General features: G+C 37.1%; 3 protein-coding genes across 4 annotated transcripts; 1 reads left to right on the top strand and 2 right to left on the bottom strand.

Annotated features, from left to right (window-relative positions):
- Positions 1–3,311: 3,311 nt before the first annotated feature.
- On the bottom strand, positions 3,312–12,030 carry umodl1 (uromodulin-like 1). The gene is made up of 15 exons (XM_059538618.1): positions 11,696–12,030; positions 11,342–11,536; positions 11,150–11,256; positions 10,837–11,020; positions 9,936–10,361; positions 9,163–9,423; positions 8,849–8,961; positions 8,287–8,506; positions 8,009–8,146; positions 5,989–6,464; positions 5,768–5,901; positions 4,194–4,433; positions 3,874–4,033; positions 3,613–3,694; positions 3,312–3,507 (listed from the first exon to the last, which is right to left on the bottom strand). Exons 1-15 carry the CDS (start codon positions 11,898–11,900, stop codon positions 3,326–3,328), a joined length of 3,123 nt encoding a protein of 1,040 aa, XP_059394601.1. The 5' UTR covers positions 11,901–12,030; the 3' UTR covers positions 3,312–3,325.
- Positions 12,031–16,507: 4,477 nt separating this feature from the next.
- Positions 16,508–23,147, top strand: zbtb21 (zinc finger and BTB domain containing 21). Of its 2 annotated transcripts, none has more exons than XM_059539978.1 (2): positions 16,508–16,662; positions 18,046–23,147. In XM_059539978.1, exon 2 carries the CDS (start codon positions 18,051–18,053, stop codon positions 21,132–21,134), a length of 3,084 nt encoding a protein of 1,027 aa, XP_059395961.1. In that variant the 5' UTR covers positions 16,508–16,662; positions 18,046–18,050; the 3' UTR covers positions 21,135–23,147. The 2 variants fall into 2 exon arrangements, with proteins under 2 accessions (XP_059395961.1, XP_059395962.1); XM_059539979.1 differs by lacking the exon at positions 16,508–16,662 and adding an exon at positions 16,695–17,182.
- A 388-nt stretch (positions 23,148–23,535) lies between these two features.
- On the bottom strand, positions 23,536–25,868 carry LOC132127467 (autophagy-related protein 101-like). Its single transcript, XM_059539364.1, has 2 exons — positions 24,988–25,868; positions 23,536–24,102 (listed from the first exon to the last, which is right to left on the bottom strand). Exons 1-2 carry the CDS (start codon positions 25,237–25,239, stop codon positions 23,698–23,700), a joined length of 657 nt encoding a protein of 218 aa, XP_059395347.1. The 5' UTR covers positions 25,240–25,868; the 3' UTR covers positions 23,536–23,697.
- Positions 25,869–26,178: the final 310 nt, after the last annotated feature.

Consider the following 26,178-nt stretch of genomic DNA (forward strand, 5'->3'; position numbering starts at 1 on the left):
AAGTCCTGAGGGATTTTTTTTCTTCTGGTTTCACAGGGCAGATATTACACACAGACAAGAAGAATGTGAGAGGCCAAGACCAGACGTCTGTCAGAACACATTGTAGATGATGATCACCAGCTTACCAGAACCAAACCAACTAGTAAGCTGGAATTTACCACAGGAATAACATTTAAGATCACTTGTGTTATTATGGAGACTCTTGAAAATCTAGATGAGATGAAGAGTTGATCTCATCTCCAGAGAAAAGGAGGCTGATTAAATGGAACAGAACATAGCCTTTTATTTAAATTACAACAGTGATGCTCCAGCTGCATCCTTATAATTACATTTACTGGAATAAAATACATTAACTTTATGTCCTTCCTTTCAACAAGTCATTGCCCTCTCTAATAAAAATCAATGAGTACATCACGACCTGGATTTATTAAGTTACACATTCTCTTTCATAGATTATATATATATATATATATATATATAATATATATATAAATATTACCATGAAAGCACTTTTGTTTATTGTATTCATCTAAGCGAGCTCGTTTCTCTGATGAGATTATTTAATATGCTTCCATGACTAGATTAATTGCTGGAAGGGTTCTAGCACTAATTAACAGAAGCAGAGGGAAACAGTAATTAAGATAACAGGGATATTTCAAATCTGTTGGTTTCCATCTTGATCCTGACGCAACTTACAAATCAAGATTTCGAAGTGCGTCTTTATACAGTAAAAATAAACCACAGAGAAATCAAGTGTATAAGATACGACCTGCTTTTTATAAACGTATGAATTCACATGCAAACATGAACATGCTCGTAGATCCACCCACAATCACATCCATGAAAACACACAAAAACTGTTCTACAGCTCTAGAAGGCAAAACTGATGTTGCCACGGAGATGGCTTACTTTTAGCATGTAACTGGATAATAATTGGTGAATTGAAGATATGTGTGACTCCCCATCTCTGACATACACTTGTTACACTTCTGGCCTCTGGAGAATTCACAAACCCACTTCAGCCTACAAAAGACTGAGAAGGCCTTTTTTACTAGTTCTCTCACAAAAGCTCCTTGCGCTGAATATATATATATATATATTCAGAGACAGGTGAAGTTATTTAAAATATGACTAATAAAACTAATCAGATTTTCATCTGCCTAAATGTAAATTGCATACAGACAACAGACCAAGCTGGTATTAAACTGTACAGCTAACAGCGTCCTCTAGTGCCATGTCTTTACTGAAAAAGCTGTGTATTTGGTATAGAGCTTTGTCTGCAGTTTTCTTAAAGAGTAACTAAACCCTAAACCAACTTTTTTTAGTTAATGATCTGTAAGAATGGGGCTTTATTAGTGCTGTTCATTGATTAGAGTAACTTTTTTGACATTTGAGTATAAAGTGTTTTAATTCTACAATATATGGTGTAAAAACGTCTGCCCTCTTCAGGTTGAACGGTGGCTACTGCAGTGGATTTTTCCTATTGGATGTTGCAGTGGCAAGTGATTTATGTGGTGGCAGGTGATGTAAGCAGTTTTACAGCTCACCACGCACCTTGGTACAAGCTACCACGCCCTTGGCAGTATAAAACCATCTTGTTCCATCAAAATGACTGTAGTGTCAGGAAATGGAATTGCGAGTATTGAAAACGACCAGGATAGACTATTATAGCATCTATTTAGCATAGCATTTATATAGTTATTTAGATTATTTCGTGTAGCTCATGTAGTTTTTTTTTTTAATTAGCATAGTTGTTAGTGTAATGTAAGTGTTAGAAACATAGTTAGTTAGTAGCATAGCATTGCATCAGTTAGGATAGCTTCCAGTTAGCATCGATTTATTTACAGTGGTCAGGATCCCAGACAGCAAGCAGTTGTGGCCCAGATCCGGCCCACATCTGGCCCGCATGGATTTCATGTGGGCCAGATGTGGGCCGGATCTGGGCCAACACTATGTTGCTGTCTGGGATGGTACATAGGTGTAGTGTTGCTGGTTGCAACAGCACTGCTGGAGTGCATAGTTTTCTAGCAGACTTGAAAATTAGTGGGTGGAGTCAGGCTCTGACCAGGGGTTTAGTTACCATTTAAATGACATAGCTAATAAGTAGCCTAACGTATTCGACCATTTTAAATAGCTATACCAGGCTGTAACCACAATAGACATTGAGGAGGACAAGCCCCACCAGAAATTAATAATGGACACATTTCTCTCAAACTATTTGATATTGTTGATGCATCTCTGTATGGAATTTGAATGGATTTCTTTAGGCTCGTCTGCCTCACCCTTCCATAAACGCTCGTCAATGTCAAAATGACTGCGATGACCAATCAGGTCAAAGGCGGCGGGAAAATCCAGCGCAACTCTTCAGTTTTTAACCGATAAAGAAAGAATGCGAGGTAAGATGTAAGCAACTTAACGTAATATTTCATTACGGTTTTACTATAGAAGTGTTAAACGATCAACAGCAACATCTAGTGATGAAACTACTCAGGTTTTTTTTGTTGTTGTTGTTGTTGAAAATGGCAGAATTTACGTAATTAATTTTATGAATGTGACTGACTGGCAAGGAACATTTTGCGTTTTCGACATATCAGGCATACGAATAAGAATGAATGTGTGTAAATTTTAAAACAAATATATAATTTCTTTAAAAAGATGACACCCCCACCAAAGTCATGGTTAAGACCTTGATCTATAGGTAGAATACCATATGTGATCCTGGATCTAGTAGATTTTTTTAAATGGATATATAACTGAATAAACAAGCTTTCAATTTGTGTATGGTTTGTTAGGATATGACAATATTTGGCTGAGATACAACAATTTTAAAAATTTTATCTGAGGGAGCAAAAAAATCTAAATAGGCCTATTGAGAAAAATCGCCTTTAAAGTTGTCCAAGTTACATTTTTAGCAATGCATATTACTAAATCAAAAAATTAAGTTTTGATATATTTATTGTAGAAAATTTATAAAATATCTTAAATCGAACACAATCTTTACTTAATATCCTAATGATTTTTGCCATAAAATAAAAATCGATCATTTTGACCCATACAATGTATTTTTGGCTAATGCTACAAATATACTAGTGTGACTTATGAATGGTTTTGTGGTCCAGGGTCACATATATGTTAAAGTGATGACAAAAAAACAAAAACAGAACAAATGAAGAATAACTTTCATAGTAGATAGTTTTTCTACCAAAATATTCAAATCCATGAATTCCATTTATCTAAACCATTAATTAAATGTTCTATATACTGTGCCTATTATTAATATCCAATAATAAAATGATCAGTTTACAACTTAACTATTTGAGTGCAGTTACGTGTCAAAAACATGATAGGTGAAGTTCTGCTGCTGTGGTTTACAACGGAAGTTGTAGTTGCCGATTTTCCTTTTATGATACACCAATCCTGCAATGGCAGCCAGAGAAAACAGAAACACACCAACACCAAGCAGAATAAACCCAACAGACTGCAGAGTATTTGATGTATCTGTTTGGACTGACGTTTTAAGAAAGAGAAAGAAAGATTTTGTCAGTTGATGTTATGTCATAATATACAGGGTATAGATGTGAGCATTCTTTGCATTAAATAAGAAGTATTTACTTGGACGTATTCTCTTTATGGGTCCAACGGAAGCCTTTGTCACTTCACCTACGTTAGAAGACCTGTATGTCTTCGTACAAGCCTAATAATTAGCAAAAAATTTATATATATTAAACATTCTTGCCTTTCTGTTCACATGCTGTCCATTTATTTTATGTGGAAAATTAAGAAAAACAACAAATTATTTAAAAGAATTACAAATATATAATTTGTAAAAGCTATAAAACCACAAACTACTTAAATATATATACATAAACTCACAGGTCTGCAGGCGCCATCATGAATTTCAACACAGATCTGGATCTGGCAGTGCAGGTAGATGACGTAGAGATTTACAACTTTGAATATCTGCACTGATAGCAAAGCCACAGTGTCATTTCCGTTCTGAAGTACAGCTGTGTATGGGTTTGTCACCAGACACCTGAGGAACATCGATAGATATGTGAACACATTACACAGTGGGTATCCAATACAACACATTCAAATAGGGACACCTGTGAAAAATATGCTCTAGTCAAATGAAAATAAGCAATGCAAAAATTATATTCCCAGACTGAAAGACATTATTTAACTGCACCCACCCACTATCCTGAAACAGATAGTAGGGAAGCTCTGATGAGTCGCTGCTGGAAGTGGCCCAGCACTTGTCGATGACAACTTTGATTTGGGAGATAGTAGTGTTGACCCCAACCTCTACAATGATTTCATCATCAGGGGAGAGGGTGTAATCGTCAGGTAAAGGTATTGTCCCATTCAGCAGCCGCACAGTAACCTGGAAACTCCCCGATCCTGTCACTGGGTCATTGATCATGTCAAAATACCTTCAAAAGACAAGGTTTGTTAGTTGTAATCAAAGTGACAAAGTCAACCTGAAATCAAAATCAAGAATTAGAAAATTACTTAGGAAAAAACTTCAATTTTAGGGTTTTTACATATTTATAAAATCTTAGGTTCATTACCATATTATGAAAAATAAGATGCTACTATAATGAGCCAGAGACATTCGGATCCAAATTCAGCGCTTTATTAAAGAATGGTCAAACAGGCAGTAATCAGGAATGGCGTCAGGTGTGTCAGGGATAACCAGAGTCGAAACCAGAAACAAGCAGAGATTGGGGCAGGCAGCAGAGAATCAGAGTCAGAGTAATCAGTCCAAAGATCAAACAAGGGAATGACAAACACAGGGAGAAACGCTCAGAAATGTTAGACAGGCTAAACAAGACTTTGCAGTGAGTGAGAGTGAGTAATGTGTGTGTAAATGAGGTGCAGGTGTGGCAAGGAAATTGGCTGATGAATGATGTGCAGGTGTGGCAGGGTGATTGTGATGCAGTGACTCATGGGGAATGTAGTTCGGGTTTGGTGCAACAGTATGAGAGGTGTCCAAGTGACATCTGGTGGTTGATGGGTGGAATGGTTCTGAGTGGAGTGCCCTTTTTTAGTGAATTTTTTATATTTTAAATATAATATTTTTAAATGATTTAATTTATGCAAGTGTCAATAAATCTAAATAAAAAAACTTTTTTTTCATTCTAATAATTTATAATCTAAATGCTAATGATTATATATATATATATATATATATATATATATATATATATATATATATAATTTGTATTATTCATTTTTATATTTTAAAGGTTTACATTTATTATTTATTTATTGTTTTTATATTATTTGATTGAAGCTCATTTTTAAGAAAAATACTGACACTTGTACTCTAATAAAAATAACCATTGAGGACAATTGCAATAACAATTAAACTAAAAAAAGAAAGAAAAAAAAATATATAAAAATTGATAATAAGAACTGGGTGGGAACTTATCATGAAAATGATTTTACAATGTAAAAAACTTAATGGTCTTTGTTTTCTTATATATTCAATATATATGCTTCATTTAATTTTGGTGAAAAATGTGACCTGTGTATGTGAGATTCATCCACTAAATGCAAAAGTTTCCACTCCTAATTTAAATAATCTGGTCTAAGTTTGTTATCTGAGTTTAGGAAAGATGTGTTTGTTGTTTAATGCCCACTGACATAATTAACACCTTAAACTGAGTCTAGATGTCCTTGACATGACAAGAGATGGTGTATTGAGTAGGAAACCAAGAGAAAAACAAGCTCCATGGAGACAGTTGCTATGGAAGCACAGTACCCTGAGGGGGCGTATCCCATGGAGATGAGGATGCCTCTGGGGTAAGAGCAAATGACAGGAATTTCCAGACGCAGAGAAGAAACATTGCTCATGCTGTTATATAGAGTCACATTAGCTAAATAATGGGTGCCGTTCTAAAAGACAAAAAACATTGGTTAGGTTATCATACAACACACTACACAGACATCATTTACAAAGTTTGATGATAATGGCAGACTTACATGCGCTACTTTAATACCACACATCTCCCAAGATGTAGTGAGCCACACATGGGATGCATTAACCCCGCTGAGACCACATTCTGGTTTACCGAGGTACAGGGAACTCTCTTGGATGTAATGGTTGTGCAAGACTTCTTGCCTTATAACGACTGTTACATACCCCGGGATGCACTCAACAGTTACATTGGAGATCAAATGTGATGGATTGTTTGATCTCTGATAACTGGAAGTTGTAGTTTTGACAGAGTTCTGTGTCATAGGTGCAAGTGTTGTTGTAGGAATGTTGGTCATTACTGTTGTTGGTCCGTTAGTCACTGTGGAAGTTGAAGACGTTGTTGTGTTGTGCTGAACATGAGTTGTGCTCACTGTACTCCTCATAGTTGGGTTTCCAAACATGGTGGTGGAAGATGTTGTAGTGCCCGTGGAATCTCCAGGGTAGTTTGTGGTGGGATGAACAGTCACTGTTGTTGGTGAAGCTATGGCCATGAACAGAAAAAAAACAGAAGTATCCAAAAATATCCTATAAAGCACCGCACATGATAGTATAAATAGTAGGCTAAATCGTGTGCACGATTTACTAATTCGTTCCCTCGATTTGCTAAATCGTACACATGATTTAGCAAATTGAGGGAACGCAATAGTAAATCAAGGGGATGCAATAGTAAATCGAGGGAATGCAATAGTGCACGTTTTAGTACATTGAGGGAACGAATTAGTAAATCGTGCGCACAATTTATTAATTTTTTCTTGCATGTCATGTGTGGGACTCTGTAACATCCAGCTTTTCAAATGAAGAAAAAATGTAAGCCAGGACTTGATTTAGTCCATTGAAAATCAATTGGATTGTTGTCGTTTAACGATTGAGTGTTCACAAAATGATAGATGGACAGATGATCTGACCAATCGTAATGCCAAATCCGCCATCTTACCTTACAAACAAATCAGACAGGAGAGTAGATCAACTTCAGTGGACTTAAACTTGAAAAATTTAGTGGATTTATGTCTTTCCGTGGCTGAAATAGAATACTTCTGATGTTCATTTATGATTATTTTGAGCTTGAAGTAAATATGAAATGGGATCAATTCACCAGCCGCTTGAATTGAGGCAATACAGTGATCTGTCAGGACACATTAAAGAACCACAAAACCATATTTATTGTTTGAATTTCTTAAAAATTGACCAAATCTGAAAGTGGAGAAGTAACCAGAAGTAACCTTCTCTGTCTTGTCTGTTGCCGTGTTGTCAGTTTCCTCTTTGCTCCACAATGTATTTTTTTACTGTGTGATAACATGGAGTGTAATGTTAAATAAATACCATTTTGTGTCTCTTTAATGTGTTGTGACAGATCACTGTATTTCCTCAGTTCATGTGTCACATTAACCAATTGTCTTTTCATATTAAGCCAACTTAAAGTATGAAATAAACATGAATAAACATCAGAAGATATTAAATTTTTTATACCTTGGAAAGACATCAGTACACATAATTATTTATATTTAAGTTTGTCCTTTGAAGTATGTCTGAATGGTTTTGTTTGTTTGTTTTTGTTTTTCAGCCAAAATTCTGCGTTATGATTGGTCAGATCACCTTTTAGAGATTTTAAGTAAGCCAGTGGATTTATTTCCCAAAAACTGTAACTGTGTCTCTGTGACGCTATCAAAATATTGCTTTTGTTCATTGAGCATCTTGAACTGCCCAGCAACAGCAGGGTTGTCTTAACCAATGACATGAGTTTGGGCCGGGGCTATCTGTTTGTGGCAGAAATCTGTTTGAAAGTCATTACTTTTGAAATTTAGTTTGTTGCCATCAGTGGCACAGAAATTACACATCTAGAAATTACTTTTTAAATAGACATAAATACATAAAGCTGAGTAAACAATGTCCAAACTGTGATTTGTAGTCACTATATCTTTAAAAAACAACTTATATGTATCTGTACTTTATCGACTCCTGTTTGTATCTTAAAGAAGTGTGACAGTCTAATGAGATCTCTACAGTAGTGTTCTCTACAGCGTGTACCTTCACAGCTGCGCCCTGGTCTACTGGGATTCAAGTCTTTGTATCCAGACCAACAGCCACAGATGTATGATCCAAAAGTGTTATTACAGTAAGCCCATGGAGAGCAGTCCGACTTATTCAGAAAACACTCATCTGGATCTATAAATGACAAGAGACCAATCACAGCTCAAGTCAACATGTCACATCATGTTGAAACAGTTCCAATATCAGATAACGTGTTTTCATTCATTAACTTCAATTCATTTTCTCAAAATAAGGCCTGAAAGAGTAACCAGTACCTGCTATGTATATACTGTTACTGTCTACTACAAATATGGAGCTGTTCTGAAGAGACCCCATCAGAGCACTGGACACACTGGATATGTTCAAGCTGCTGCCGGGTTGAAATATGATGGAAAAGTTCACGATTACACTGCCGGATGAGAGGGATGTTATCTGGATGACGACCTGTCCAGAGATGACTAGTGCATGTATCTCTTGAGACAAGTACAAAAGAATCTGGAGACACATTTAAAAGAGAATCAACACATTTCTGAGATTGATCGTGTTTAAGATAAATCATAGATTATTAAATTAAAACTAAAGTTTTACATTTTATAAAGAAAATGTAAAGGCTTGCCTTTGCAATACATTGGGGTGTTGTAAATGGTTTCTAGAGTGTTACTATGCATTTGCTAAGGCGTTTTAATTGGTTGCTGATTGGTGTAAATCATGACCTGAGTCTATGTCTATGAGCAGTAATTTGCTAGAAGATTGGAGATTGTAAAATACATCATGCCAAAAGTATCATCTTGATACATTATTACTCATGTGCTTTGATTCATATGGAATCCATCAAACCTCATTTATGACACTGTCACAGAACTCCTTATATTCATCACTGGTTGGGTCTTTCAAGGCCTCTGTATAATTCACGCCTTTCAAGCGAGCTATAGCTCCAAGAGACTGGCCATCTAAAAAAAGCACAGCATTTGGTTAGCTAAATGTGATTAAACACATTTAATCATGTTAACACCGTAATTTACTGAATAAACACTGGGAATCTATAGTCAGCAGTATTACTATAGACTGATTTTTTTGTAAAAATGGCCTAAAATTTAACAATAATTGAGCTATATGTTTAGTAGTACTAATTAACCTGCTGTTATACTTGCCTGTTCTCACTTTGATCTCTGCTGGGTTTCCTTGTTTACCACAGGCAACTGGAGTGACACGTACAGTATGAAGAACCACAGGACTCAGGTCTGTGAATGTCCAATTATAGCTTTCCACTTGCCAGTTTTGTATCTCATTGCTCCCATTTAGCAGAACCAGGTGGAAGGTGACCCCGGTCTGGTTGTTGGTGGTCCATGCCACATGGAAGGATGATGCAGTGACATTATAAGAGAGGATGCTGATGATCTCAGGTGTGTAGTCTTAACATGGAAAGAAAAGAAAGATATATATCACAACAGTATTTTCAATGCCAAACTAGATGCTACACATGCAGTGTATGAAAAGGAGGGGTTCATAGAACAACAACAACAAAAATAAAATGAAATAAGTAATTTAAACAGAATTGTTTACAGTAAACTCATCTGTAAATCAGTTTGACTAATTAATATCCAAGAATAAACTCCAAAGAATGATTGTCTCATAAATCAGACATCACTTTGCTTTGACTGAACTTTGAAGACATTGAGACTTTGGATGAGTCAGTAAAGAAACAAACTAAAAAGTAAAGAGACAACCACATGTAGAATATGTTTGGCTCAAGGAAGAGGCTTCAGCAGTGGATGTTGAGAAGGTACTCGTTCGTCCTCCATCAGTTTTATTATCTTAAAGGAAAGGACAGGAGCACCAACAAAGTTAAAAGTGATTTCTGATGTAAAAGTGCATCATAACTGATCATTTTGAATGGGGATAATCAGAAGTTATTCTTGTGTACCTGGTGAAGAGTGAGTTGCCCAGGATGGGGTGGCGGTGGTTGGTGGAGGTAGAAAGTGAGTAGTCCAGGATGGGGTGACAGTGGTTGGTGGTGGTTGATAGTGAGTTTTCCAGGATGGGGTGGTGGTGGTTGGTGGTGGTTGAGAGTGAGTAGTCCAAGATGGGGTGGTAGTGGTTATTGGTGGTTGAGAGTGAGTAGTCCAGGATGGGGTGGTGGTTGGTGGTGGTTGTGAGTGAGTAGTCCAAGATGGGGTGGTAGTGGTTGGTGGTGGTTGAGAGTGAGTAGTCCAGGATGGGGTGGTGGTTGGTGGTGGTTGAGAGTGAGTAGTCCAGGATGGGGTGGTGGTGGTTGGTGGTGGTAGAGAGTGAGTAGTCCAGGATGGGGTGGTGGTGGTTGGTGGTGGAGGTTGTGTAGTGACACTGGGGGCTGATTAGAAACAGAACACTTGACTGGATCTTGGTCCTCTCAAAATGATGGGGTTTCATGTGATTAAGAGAGCATTCTTATGTCATTAACATTCTTTCTTACCCATGCAAACTGTTCCTGGCTGTGAAGGACTGAGTTCGTGATACCCAGGAGGGCAGGTGCATATATAAGACCCTACTGTATTCGTGCAGTTTGCATGTGGAGAACAACTGTTCAGCTGCGGAGCTGCACATTCATCCACATCTGTGTAGGAAATAATGATGTATGCATGAGGATGTGGATTTATCAAGATAATGGACGTGCTCAAATGACATTATCTCATAAAAGCTTCCAATTAGTTTAGCTTCAAGATCCAAACTGTACATTAGACATCAGGTAATGTCAATAAAAATCAAATACTGATATATAACATTGGTCTTGACAAACTGAATCATATGAAATGCTTTAGTTTCACATTAACAGAAATCAGACTTACCTTGCACCACCAAATTAGTCACCTCCTCAATGATTCCCAGCAGATACAGTTTTGTAGAGATGTCTTCTAGTAAGATAACTTTAGAAGAACAAACCAACAGTGAGGAAGAGGTTGTGAAGGGCCCTGCCGATTTTGACCAGACATGATGCACAGAAATTCGATCAATTTCCAGAGCACCAGTTACCTATAGAAAGACAAGGGTTGGATAAGGGCTGTGTTTCACTTAGTGAGCTAACTGGAAAGCATATTCGGCATCTTAAAGTTTATAAAGCACATAATGTCATAGGTGATTGATAAACCGATGATTACAAACCACAGAGTGCAGCAGTCTGGTGTGGTTGAAGAGTCCTTTGTTCATGGTAAGTAGCTCATATGTTGTCTTAACTGTTATTGTCACATTGAAGCACCAGGTTCTGTTGACTTGAGGAAAAATTGGCTTTTAAAACTCATTGTATGTTATTTAAATGTGCCTGCCTATAAGAATTTTGTAAGGGTTTGTGTATACCTGATGGCATGGGGTCTGAGCACTGAGAGATGGAGGAGGTGTTTTCAATCAGGCAGCATTTTTGCCACTGAGGACAATCAATGTCCCAGCTGCACACAGAGCCAGAGGAGTTTGAATTATTATACAGAGACCCTGTTTCTCTTGTTGGGGGACACCGTCCTGGCTTGGATGTGAATTCTCCACTTCTGTTCGAGGCTGAGATAATGACAATATCAATAAAAAAGATTAAAGAAGTCTTAACAGTGGTCAACAATGATGTCAATTTTCATGTAGATTAAGATAATCTGCAGCATCTCTGCATCCTGCTTTCCAGGGACAATTGTATTTCATATGAATTTGTTTGAAAGTACTCACACAAAGCACAGTAAGTCCCAACTTGTTCGTAGCCATGACAGCATTTCATGACCTGTTTGGACATGTCATACACCTGTTTTCGGTATTCTGTCTTATAAACTGTGACATCACACATTGTCCATGGCAGCCAGCCACCACACGGTTTCCTCTGGGTGTACGAGGTTGGATAGGAGATCAAATGGGTCTCTGACACAGACTCAGTCATATTACAAAGATGATAACCTGACAGGGTACGCTCATATCCTGAAAATTTAAACAAATAAAAAATGGTCAGAAATAGACAAATTCAATAATCTTATAGTTTGCTCCTCTACGAATGGTACCAACATATACCATTCTAAAATTCTAAAGGGTATGTTTTCAAGGAAGTCTGTTATAGTCACCAAGGCTAAATGTATTTAATCAAAGAGTAAAAACAGTAATATGGTGCAAGTATTATTACATTTATTATACATTTTTTATTTAAATATATTTTAAATGTAATTTATTCCTATGATGACAAAGCTGAATTTTCAGCATCATTATTCCAGTCTTCAATGTCACATGATCCTTCAGAAATCAATCTGATATGCTGATTTGGTGCTCAAGAAGCATTTCGTATTATTATCAATGTCAGAAACAGTTGTACTGCTTAATATTTTTGGGAAATCATTATGGCCTGGTTTCATAGACGGGGCTTAGCCTAAACCAGGATCAGGCAATAGTTCAATTAGGACATTTAAGTAATTTTTATAAACATGCCTTAGAAAAAAACATTACTGGTGTGCATCTTGAGACAAAACAAAGGCACTGATATATTTTAAGATCAATCAGTACAAGTTTCTTTAATTTGAAACAACTCAGACTTGCATTTTAGTCTAGGACTAGCTTAAGCCTTGTCTGTGAAACCGGGGGTATATGTTTTCAGTATTCCTTTAGTAACAAAAATTTATTTCAAATAGACATCTTTTAAAACACTATAGATGTATTTTCTGTAATTTTATATATTAATTTCTGACAATTTTAACGTATCCTTGCTGAAAAAAGATTTCTTTAAAAATTAAACTGAATGGAAATAGAAATATGTATCCAATTCTTTTCTTCAGACTTCAGAGACTTCAGCTTCAAAGAAAAACCAGTTGCCCAGGTTTGCCAAGATAAACAAAGTATGAAATATCAATATGAACTTGAATTTGTCATCAAACTTCTAACAAGTTGTCCACATTCTTTTTTTATACTCTTCCTATGTGTCTCATTTAAATTGCAGGAAAACCATCTGAGATACATTTGATACTTAAGTGAAGCACAATTTGAAAACATAAGCAGATTTTGCCTACCTTCAAATAAAGTGTTCCCCATTCCAAGGCCAAGAAGAGATGTGATTAACCAGGTACCAACAACCCAATGCATATTCATTTACCAAATACTTGCTTCTTGTTTTGAAAAATCATACTAAGCCATTGTGAATGGAACAGGTTACTCTATGAGCGCCACATACACTGTTGGATGCAAAACCTTGCTGACACCTGCTCCTGTCCCACCTTTCTCTCCAGACGCCATCCACTCCCTTGAGTCTGTTTTATCTGCTCAGGTGCTACTAAACCAAGACTCTTGGAACAACAGTGGAAAGTCAATGGCATTTTAAAAAGCATTTCACTCTCAGCTACTGTATGATGTAATATAAGATTTTGACACCTTGCCCTTTAGTCGGTGTTAGACTGGTAGAGGTAAGAAAAGTTCATTTTGAGAGGGTTTTGAGAATAAAGGTTACAGTAAATGCTGCTAATTATAAAAAAATATGAATGTAGAATTGTGTCTTACCAGACATTTTAGTGTCGCCATTAAGTTTTATTTCAGATAACGATGAGAAAAGTCCTTAATGATGTTTTTAAGTGTCACCATGGTACCCTTCTGACGCCTTTGCAAACCTCTTAGCTCACAATAGACAGTTTTTTTGCTTCAAGACATTTTCTTTCTGCTGAAAATTGCACTGTGACTGAACCAGCTTAGTTGCACGTAATGTTCAGTCTATGAGAACATACTACAAGCCATAAATACACAGATACACAGACACGCACCCAGCTTATCAGCACCCAGCCTGGCATTTGGATAAATCTAGCAGCTAATTAATGTGGTGTGAAAAATAGCCTAATTAAAGAATGTCAGTGTTATGCGCTCACTGGGTGACTAATGTGTCCTTATGCAGAGAGCAAGGGAGCATAATGTACCGTGTGCTTGAAAAACCACTGAGAGAATCAGAGTTCAACCAGTTATTTGACAAAGAGTAGACTGAGGGAATGAAAAAACTGATAAAGAGGTCTTACAAAAAATTTTTAAGTTTTCCATTTTATTTCAATTTAATTTACAGAGAATTCTGGGCAGAATGTACATTTGCATCTGTGTGAATTAAAGGTATACCAAGAAATAAAAACATGCTTAAAATTTACCTAACCTCAATCCTTCCATGTTTTTTTCTTCATCTGACCAGATTTGGATAAATTTAGCATTACATCACTTGCTCATCAATGTATCCTCTGCAGTGAATGGGTGCCGTCAGAATGAGAGTCCAAACAGCTGATAAAAACATAACAGTAATCCACAAATAATCCACATGATTCAGTCCATCGACTGAAGTCTTGTGAAGTGAAAAGCTGCATGTTTGTAATAAATTTGTCAAGACATTTTTAACTTAAAAAAAGCCAACTATCCATAATATTGCTTATTCCAGTAGAAAAAGTCATCTTATGAATCAGGAGGGAAATCTGCCCAGATCAAGCACCATTTACAAGCAAAAAAAAATTATTTTATCAGCTGTTTATCATGGCCAAGGCCCGAGTGGTGCCATTGAAACCTATTACCATCCCAAGGCTTGAGCTCACAGCCGCTGCAATGGCAATACGAATGGACAAAGTGCTGCAAGAAGAGCTTGAACTGTTTTCTCTGTTCAGAGCTTGACAGAGAAAGTACTTCTGGACAGACAGTACCTCTGTACTCAAATACATACATTTTACATTTAGCTGACGCTTTTATCCAAGCTTTTTAATTGCTATATATGACAGAGGTCGCACACCTCTGGAGCAACTAGGGGTTAAGAGTCTTGCTCAGGGACACATTGGTGTCTCACAGTGGATTCGAACCCGGGTCACTCACACCAAGTGCATTTGTTTTATCCACTGCGCCATCACCACCCCATACGAAACATCTAGATTTCGTACTTTCGTTGCCAACAGAGTTGCCATCATCCGCGCAGCATCGGAAGTAACACAGTGGAGGTATGTCAAAGGCACTATAAATCTCATGCTCATGATTGACAAGCCGTAGGTAAGATTCAGTGCCAAAACCACTCTCACTCGCATCTGCGAAATAAAGAAAGCAAGTATGGCTCCATCAGGACTTTCATTCTGATGGCACCCATTCACTGCAGAGGATACATTGGTAAGCAAGTGATGTAATGCTAAACTTATTCAAATCTGTTCGGATGAAGAAACAAAACATCTTGGATGGCCTGAGGGTGAGTACATTTTTAGAAGAATTCATTTTTGGGTGAACTAATCCTATCCATTAGTTGTGGCCTAATTGAGAGTCGGACTTAAACTGAAGGTTGCGGGTTCGAGTCGCAGGTTCGGCAAGATTTGTAGGTGGGGGGAGTGAATAACCAGCGCTCTCTCCATCCCCAATACCACAACTGAGGTGAGACCCTTAAGCAAGACTCTGAACCCCAAACTGCTCCACGAGCGCCGCAGCATTGGCTGCCCAGTGCTACGGGTGTGTGCTCATGGTCTGGGTGTTTTCACTACTGTGTGTGTGCACATGGATGGGTTAAATGCAGAGCACAAATTCCGAGTATGGGACACCATACTTGACCACACGTCAATACACTTCACAAATAGAACTAAACAATTTCATATTCATATTTTTGATTGAATGAATGAATGAATTCTGCATGGCATTACTATAAATATGTATATTTTAAGATACCAAGATATTCGAACTACCTCTACAAATCACAAAGTAAAAAATTAAAATAAAATACTAATAAATAAAAATGCCTGATAGTCCCAGTTTTTTTCTTGACAATGGGATCCCTGGATATGGATATGAAAAAAGTGCTATTGTTGAAACTTGCCTCATGTAATTTCACTTTGATATGAGTTAACTTGGCTTTTATACAGGTAAACACAATATAGATATAATGAGTACAAAGTCTTGTGACTCGGTGAGAAACCTTATTAAGCATGTCACTTTAATTAGGGAAAGAACCCTGATCTTCTAGAGTTATGTGTAATTATTAGTTAATCAGCATGCATTAAATAATTTGTAACCAACTTTTAGCATAATTAAAAAGAACTACGCAGTGTGATCATTTAGATATGCTGCAACTTAATATTGAAAAATACAATTCTAAGTGCAGCAACAACTAGCCTAAACTATTTTAAAAATAAATAAATATGGTTATCGTTTCCATTATTCAAATAAAAACAAATGTTATACAATTAATTAATACAATACAATACAACATTATGTATTTTAAAAATCACATTGTTTATACACAGTCTATACACTGCGTGCAAAAAGAAAATATTTTTTCGTTAAACCTATTATTAAATACATTGGATTAAATAATAAATACTTCCAACACAAATAACATGGTGTTTAGAAGTACTGATTTCTATAAGTAACGTTATACTTAATGGCAAAACGCTTCCTATGTCTTTATCAAGTCTGTGCATACGTGCGAACTCATCTCCACTGTTAGTGTTTATCAGTCCGTCATCCTCCGCTCATTTCCTCCGTGAACGCCCACAGCTTATACAGCAGCCAATCAGAGAGCAGCACACGTGACGAGCGTTCTTAGCGATGACCTCATCCCTAGAGTGGGATGACGTCAAATACAAAATGGATGGAATCACGACTGCTTCATGCTCAACGCAACTCTGAAACAAAGTCCAGTGTCGGAGCCCCGGGACATCCACAGCCACCGAACTAGAGTGAGTTGAAATCCTGAACAACTTTATTTCGTCGTCAAATCGAAGTAGTTGGATGTTGTTTGGGTGAAATCAGCCTTTCCTGACGTAACGCCGAGGAGATTTTCTCGCGCTCTCTCTCTTTCCTGACAGAAGCGGCTGCTCTTGGTCTGTTGTGAGGATGCGACGTCTGCGCAGTCGGTGACAGGAGAGGCTGTGTGTGCGCAGACGCGTGTTCTAATCGGTTCATTTCCTATCTTGTGAATTATAAGAGTGAAGAAACGCAGCCGGTTGCCTGTATTTTTGACGTGTTTGCTGATATGGTAACAGTTTGGCAATGGTGAACCAACAAATGGTTTTATTTGAAATGGAGCTCGAGATTAAGAGGAAGGAATATGCAGCGAAATCATTTAAGTTAAAATATAAACATAATCACGCCTCGTTTTCTTGAGCGAATAAGTCTCTCTAGGCAGCGTAAAACCAACTGTAACTAACGTTAGACATGATGTAATCAGCGGTCGTTGAGCGCATGCGTAGACGCTGGGTAGGCCCGCTTACTGTATTTTATTATATTTATTTGCTTAATATTAATTCTACAGCGACATATTATTTACCAGCTTACTAAATAACATAAATATTTATGCTTTTCTAAAATGAACATGTTAAATGTCTACTATTTTTTTTAAAGATTTATAATTTACTGAAATCATGTGACAGTGTTTTATTTCAAAATGTATTCATATATGAATAGTGTTTGTAGTCAGGTATCTTCGTCAGACTGTTGTTATATATATATTTTTTATTTATTAATTTTTTTTTACACTGTATTGCAGTGGTTGCCAATCAGTCCAGAGTGCATCCTTATCATTTAAAGGCTAAATACTAAATATTAATCTGATTTCAGATGTTTGCTAACTGTAGCTATTTTACATTTGTTTTTAAAGAAAACAAATTTAATGGAAATGTGTATTGGTTTGAGACAAATGTTATGTCAGCTTACATGCTGTGTGCCTAAGAAATTATTTTGTAAGATGATGGTACTAATTTTATTTAGATTTAATTTTAGCATTATATAATGCATTGAGTTTTTTTTATGTACGTTAATGTTCATTTCCACATATATTAATATATTTGTAATATTTCAAGTTGTAATAAGTGAATGTAATATAAGCAAACATGAATTAGCAATGCACAAACCGCATGTATAAATTTAAATACAAATACATAAATAAATGATGTAAGAAACTGTTAATTTGTGGTTCATAATACCTTATACATTAAGTAATGTCAGGGTATTGATATTTATGTAAAATGTTACCAAGATAATTTGGGAGCTTTATTGAAATCACTGTTGTTATGACTTTTCAATGTCACTAAATTAGTATTTTCTTTCACTCCCCTTCAAAGCCAAAATGGAGAGCCTGGGGCACTACTGTAACCCTTCCCATGGTATTTCTCTGCTGGGTGTCCTCAACGAACAGCGGTTGAAGGGTCAGCTCTGTGATGTTGTGTTGTTAGTGGGTGATCAACAATACCAGGCCCATAAAAGCGTCCTTGCAGCATGCAGTGAATATTTCCAGTCTGTGTTCTCCAGAAGGGAAGCAGAGAACAGCTCCATTGTTCAGCTTGACTTCTGTGAGCCTGATGCGTTTGAGATTGTGCTCAACTACATCTACTCCTCATCTCTGTTTGTGGAGAAATGCAGCCTGGCAGCTATACAGGAACTGGGATATAGCCTCGGCATTCCCTTTCTAACCAACATCATGTCTGTAAGACCTCAGGCATCATACTCCGTGTCAAGGAAACGGATGTCGCTCTTTGAGGAAGAGGATGGCGCTTCTCAAAAGAGAAGTGTTATTGTACATCAAGGTCAAGGTGAGCAGCCTGGCATGGATGTGTTTCAGAGGAAAAGTTTGACTCTTCAGGGAAAACCATTTAAACAGGCCACAGAGCCACCCACGCTCACACACGATTTCAGCAATCAAAGCCAATCCTCAGGACACGTCAAACCAAATGAAAAAGAGTCCAGTAGTACCTCCAAGAGCAGATGTTCATATAAAAACACAGACGATGGTGACTGCAGATCTATCATCTCCTCACCAACATCCATACTGAGACATCGAACTGAATACAGATCGCAATCTATGAGGCCGCAACTAACATCCTCAGTGTCATTCAGCGAGTCTGTACAGCATGCAAGCCTACAATCAGATCAAACTGACGGCGTCATTGATGGAAGAATGGAAGCATCGCATGATTCCAGACCAGTGGGTGAACATCAAGGTCCACGCAACCAAACTGTAGACCGAAGTGGGCCACTTATTAAAAGTCTGCTGCGCAGATCATTGTCGATGGATAGTCCAGTTCCTGTTTTTTCTCCAGCTCTGGAGCTAAAGGACTCACAAAGTCGAGAACAGTCCGTGGTCAAGTTAATTACCACAACAGCAAGGTCGCCATTCCCTGAAAATGAGGATCGGGTGTCAAAAGATATGCCGCTTCTTCTCAGGTCGAGACAGCGAAATGCATATCAGACAGAGGGCACTCAAACGACTCAACTCAGAATTAAAGCGGAGCCCAGCAGTCCTCTTGCTGACCCCTCTGAAATAGTACGCATTACAGTTGGAGACAACCTGCCGGTAAACTTCAAAGACTTTCAGGCAAACTACGATGAAGGTCCTAGAGGGTACTTTACTCCCTCAATGAAAAGGAAGAGTAAGATAGATGGTAGTTATATGCCTTTTAAGAGATCTAGGCCTGTTAATGAGCATCATCTGATGCATCAGGAAAGCACATTTGATGAGGTACCTTACAATTCCAACATGGACAATAATGATGAGGAACCTGGAGAACTTCGGCCAAACAAAATGTTTAAGTGCTGGAACTGTCTGAAGGTTTTCAGGTCCAATGCAGGTCTGTATCGCCATGTGAACATGTACCACAACCCAGAGAAGCCGTATGCGTGCGACATCTGCCACAAACGCTTTCACACAAACTTCAAAGTCTGGACTCACTGCCAAACCCAACACGGCGTGGTGCAAAATCCCGCACCCTCTTCTAGTTCCTATTCTGTTCTGGATGAGAAGTTTCAGAGGAAGCTAATTGATATTGTACGAGAGCGGGAGATAAAGAAGGCCTTGATTATGAAGCTCCGGAGATCCAAGCAAGGCCTGCAGTCACAACCCTTCGGCAGGAAAAACAGGCGATCGAGGTCCTATGGATGCCCCTACTGTGGCAAAATGTTTTTCTTTCAGTCACACTTAAAATTACATATGAAAGGACACTCTGCTGAGCCGGCTAACCTTGACACGGATGCCAAGAGAGACCTTCAATACAAGCAGCAGCAGCAGCAGCTGACACATCTTAAAGAAAACCAAGATAAGGATGTCTTTTCTTGCCGACTCTGCAATGAGAAACTGCCCTCTTTAAATGAATTAGAAGACCATGAGAGAGCTTGCAGGTATGCTACCGTCTGCCCATACTGTGGACTTCGATTCTCCAACACAGTCGTCAAGAAAGACCACGAAGCTCACTGCAAGTACAAGAAGCTGACTTGTCTTGAGTGTATGCGCACGTTTAAGTCCTCTTTCAGCATATGGCGTCATCAGGTTGAAGTTCACAATCACAATATGATGAGTATGAAGGAGCAGTTGACTCTCGGTCTCCAAGAGAGTAATCATGACGAATCATCCAACGTTCTCAGAATTCCACCTTCTTCTCAGGAGTTGATACGTGACTCCAGAGAGGAAGGAGTGTACAGTGACTCATCGGTTCCACCCATGTATGATTCTGAAGACTCATCGTCTTATGTCCCAGAGGACTTGAGTGCTCATGGTCAAGGGGAGTTGCAGGTCAAAGAGGAACCTCAAGAGGAAGCAGTATCAGCCAAGGATGGCATGAGCTCCGCTTCTGTTGGATCTGAGGAACCGGGCGTTTGGCCTTGTGAGAAGTGTGGGAAGCTTTTCAGTGCCCACAAAGACCTAGAACGACATCAGGAACTGCTTTGCCACATCAAACCCTTTATCTGCCACATATGTCACAAAGCATTCAGGACCAACTTCCGCCTCTGGAGCCACTACCAGTCCCACATGTCCACACCTGAAGAGCCAGAGATGAGAGACATGGACAGGCTTCAGTCTTCTCCATCTCCTTCTCCACCTCTCACAATTTCCATCCCAGAGCCTCCAACTTCTCCACTTAAAGCAACCTGTTCTGGGGTGGATGCCGCAGGAGAGGAACCCAGAGGCTCCATGTCACCGTCAACCAAACTCAAGAAGCCAGATCAGGAGAAAACCAGCGACGATGAGCCTAAGGAACAATCTCAAACCAAGTCCGACAGCACAGAAAAAACGATCACCCCTGAGGAATCCGACACGCTATTTTACCATGCCCCCACTCTCTCTGCACTCACTTTTAAACGGCAGTACATGTGCAAATTCTGTCACCGGACATTTAAGACCGCCTTCAGTCTGTGGAGTCACGAGCAGAGCCATACGTAAGAGCGCAGAGTTGCACATTTGTAGCCCTAACTATTAAAGTTGACTAACTTGGACCTTGTCACATGATTTACTTTGGGAAACACTTGCCGATGAAACCCAGGGATTTATTAACAGCATTTGATCATACTTATTACACCTTATTTCTATAAACAGTATTCAGACTGTCAGAATTTCCTGAATGCATCTTGGATTGCATGCCAAGAGTTGCTTAAAACATACATTTGTTTTCAAAAGCATTTCCCTGTATTATTTCTAAGTTCATTTTTCAGTGATCAGGAAAGACTGTTATAAATGAAACTGATTTCTTTCACATTAGTACTTTCTTTGATTTATTGCAAACAAAAAATGAGTGATTACTTTTTTGGATTGTTACTTGCATACATCTGTTGTTTTAGTGGCCTTTATAATGTTGAATGAGCACTTTGAAGCAATTCCAAAAAAACATTGCTTTCTATTAAAAGCACAGGCTGGTGTAGAAAGGGCATTAATAGACATTAATTCCCTCTTTACTGGCCTAAAACAATAGCTTTAAGTTTATTTATGCCCCATTTAAGTTAAGGAAAAATACGAAAAAGATCTTCAAATATTAGATTTTTCCAGCCCTACTTAATAGTTAGAGCTATTCATCTTAAATTGTTGCTTTGCTCATTTGAGAGAATGAAGATTTAAATCTTGATTTAAGATGTGTTTGAACCATATAAAACCATACCTTAAGCAGACAATAATAGTAGATATCGAACTATTCAATAAACTTTGTGAATGCTGATAGAGGAAAACCTTTGTAACTTAATTCTGATACTGCTAGTTAAGTTGTATTTTTCATTTTAAGAGTATTCTGTTAATGTGCTTTTGCCAGTTATGTAGACTTAGATGGTATTTTTGTTTAGAGGTTGTGGATAATATTCAGTGATTGTATTGAACAAATTAGAAGGCTTTATATGTACAAAATAGCAGGTTTGGAGTGATGTTCTTGAAGCAGTTTAGTCTGTGCCTGCAATGTGGATCTCCTAATACTTTTGTTGTACAGGACATGCAGTATATGTGGGAATTACTTCTCATAAATGTGTAGAGATGACGTTTTGAGTAGATTTTCACACTGTATCAGTACTGTATCAGTACATTGTGAGCTTTACCATAGTGTAAGCTCAACTTACCAGAACTCAGTACTCAGTGATTAATGAAGTCTTGATGCAATGACGTTGAATGGTTGGACATTCCCAATGTTCAGTTGACCTTTTCTGTGACAGTATGACCCAGAGAAGATCTTTATTCTAAAATATCAAAGCACAAAAACAGTAATCTTATTCCTTGATATTTCTTCCTCATATATTTAGCAAGTGTTTGAAATATTAAATCAATTAAGTAAAAAGTCTTCTTCCCTTACATTAGGGGATGTTTGGCTTCACAAGCTTGTGGCCTTTGTTGAGCACAAAATCTAAATATGTTGCTTGCTCTTTGCATTTTCAATCAGCTACTGTCATTAAGTCTCTATTTTGATGGATAAAATGGTAACACATTTCTTTTTAACTTATTTCCCCGCTTGCCCATTACTCAGGAGGATAGAGGTACCTGATATAGTTTGCATTTACTTTTGACCCCAGTATTACATGACATAATATGCTTCTTGTTTTGGGTTAAGAATCCAACCATATTACTAACAGATGTGTCCTGATGAAAAAATGATTATTTCAGGAATTGATAAACAACTTATTATGGTTCATTGAAAGATTGTATGGCATTGAATGGTGATGACAGAGCAGAACATTTAATCCTCAAAACAGAACATTTAATCCTCTTTTTATGGTCTTTGTTTGTACAACACATACAACATTTTCTCTGTTTTATGAAAAGTATATCTTTTTTGGTATTCTTGTGGTATCACTGCAATAACTAATATTTGTAAGCACTTGAACTGTTCTAATGTGGCTTTAAAAACTGTATCAGTTTTTGTGTTAATGCATTTTCTACTGTTTTCTGTGCTTGCTTTCTAAAATAAATATCAATACTGTGCAATGCTGTGTTTGTGTTCTGATTTGGAGACCATGTAAGTTACCGTATTTGCAGGCACTTGTATGCATTATACATTTTGTTTCTAAAATAAAAACACAATAGTTGTTTAAAATAAGACTTCGAGAAGAAAAATGAGAGTCCTCACAATTATGTATTACATATTTTTGTTGTTTTTAATTTTGTTTTTTTAAATTGAATACACACTATTGCTCATAATTAGCTTTTGAATTAATTCTTGAGAAAGAACACCTACTTGTCGTCTAATGCTGATATTTATTAAATATTTTCATACTTTTCAATGAAGGTAACCTTAAATTAATGTTTTTCAGGCAAGAAAAAATTAATTCCGAACAATGTAATTCAGGTAACATAATTAGATTTTATTTAAAAAACAAAAACTTGCTTGAATTAGCTGATATAAAGATAGTGGATACCATTATTATACAGGGAAAGTGTAAATCCCATTCAGGAACAATGTATGTGATTTTCTATTTTTACACGATCATCATAAACATCCAAGAAGCATCTGGGATTCAGCAGTTTCACTGTCCCTTTACAATGCCAGCGTGTCTTTGATCAGCCTCCTCATGGTAGTGCTCACTGACGTGCCCAGAGAATCAGTGATCTGGTACGTGATCTTGTACAGATACGGCTGAACATCTTTCAAACTCGTATCGAACACATTGTCCACTTCCGACTGGGTGGGCATCTTGGGAAGGTAGTCGTGACGGTTGATGACCTCCACGATGTTGATGACTTTCTCGCCGAGCTTCTCGCCAACCTTCTCCCTGCAGATCTGACGCTCCTGTTCGTTGGCCAGGTTCACCACATTCACCTTGATGCTCCAGACCTCCCACGGGATGCACTCGTCTGAAAAGGGCCAGCGTGACTTCTTCTTCTGGTAGAACTCCAAAGAGATCTGACCCATGCCATCACTCCCAGAATTACCAAGACCATCCTGGGTAGAAATAAGTTTGTGGTTACATGTAAACATGTAAGAATGTTGCTACATTATTGAAAGGTCTGGGATATGAATTAATTAGGTGAAAATTTTTAATATTATTCAGTGTATTATTATTATTATTATATTATTATGATGTGTTTTATTGTTTGTTTTTTAGCTCTTAAGTATAGTGTAATTATTATTATTTTTTATAATAATTTTACTTTCTTTCCATATAGTGTACATATACTATGTATGTACATATTTGTTTTTCCAGTAATCTTCTGTTATACATAGTTTGCACAAAAAATATTTAAATTAAGTAATTGGTGTTGGGTGATGAGTTTTTGACTCAAGGTCTGCATTTAAAGTCTCTTTCTCTCTCTCTATATATAAATATACACACACACAAACAATGAATATATACATTTTAAAATAAAAGTCTTTATATATAACAGATTATTTGTATGTATTATGTCTTGCAGGTGTGCTTAAGTGCATGTTAGAAATATAATATGTAAATAGAAGTTAATTTTTCCTTTGGAGATGTAAACTACTTATCTATCTACCTAATTGTTTATTTAATGTCTTTATATGTGTGCTTTTATTTTTTGGTGCTGGGTGTTAATAGCACTATAGAAAATTACAAAAATTTAAGAAATACTGAGGAAATGAATTGAATGGAAAGCCATAATAAAGTATAGAAAGTATCTCCTAACAAAAAGTGTTTAAAGTTAAATAATAAAGCAGGGTAATACCATGGTACTTAAAGGTACTTTACAGAAGAGTATTATGGTACTACCATGGTACAATATCCAAATAGAGCACCTTTATAGTGAAATACAGCATAATAATATATTCAAATATATCTCTTATATGAAATAATGTGATCAGAGGCACCTTAAACTCGGCTACCGCTTTCCTGATAACCCTGTCCAGCTCATCAGAAGACACTCGCACGAACGTGAAGTCGATGAAGTCGCAGTCCACGTCTTGAGTTCCCACCGTGCCGATGGAGTACGTGCCCTCTTTCTTATAGTGAAATTTCCCAGTGCTGCGGTGCAGGAGGATCGTGTGCAGGACGGCCAGCATGGCCTCGTCCACCTGCCTGCCCTCCACCGACACCTCCAGGACTTCTGACCGACAGTTCATGATGGTCTATAATAAGCTTCTACAGTTATTCAATCAAAAAAGCCTTAACAATGAACTGAGCTCAGTTGTGTCAAAAAGGCACGTAACGTTATCCAAACACATTCGGCGACTTCTAAAAAGAGCTTTTGCTATGCCACTTCAGACTGACTGAAATAGCTCACAATAAAATACCGACTTAACAATATAATTACGATTTAAACTGCTATATGGCGTTTATATAACATGTTACCTTACGTACGAAATGTCGAAGCACATTTTTTTCTTGCAATGGAGTGCTTTTGTTTTGTAAACACGGATCAACTGTACAGGACGGGATAAGGGACAGTGCAGTTTGGCGTTGTAATATTCGCAGTGGTTGGTTCACGTGACATCATGTTTTCGAGATAAAACAGCAGGCTCAGTAGTGGAACATTATTTAGTAAGAACTGGACTGAAAGTATCGTGCTAGCAAGATTCAATGGATAAGATTGAATTAGTAGCGATAAAATTTATTTGCTATGTATTTGTGAACTTTCGTTATTTTTATTATCATTGTATGCATAACATAAACAATACCAAGAGAAATGTATATAATCACCGGCATTTTACAAAGTGAGTTACATTACAATAAATGCAAACAACAATTAAAGCATATGTAGTAGTATTATAGTAGTAGTGTAGTATAACGTATATAAATAAGTAAAATAAAACAACAACGATTATGAAAATAGTAAATATTATATGTAATAAAATTATTCGTATTGTCTCTAAGTATATAATAGTAATAACATTAAATAATAATAATAATAAATAGAGCCATTCAGTAATTTTGTGACATGCTTTCTCATCCCTTAAAAAATGTATATATATATATATATATATATATATATATATATATATATATATATATATATATATATATATATATATATATATATATATATATATATTATCTTACCA

The sequence above is a fragment of the Carassius carassius genome, chromosome 45, assembly GCF_963082965.1.
Source record: "Carassius carassius chromosome 45, fCarCar2.1, whole genome shotgun sequence".
Lineage (NCBI taxonomy): Eukaryota > Metazoa > Chordata > Actinopteri > Cypriniformes > Cyprinidae > Carassius > Carassius carassius.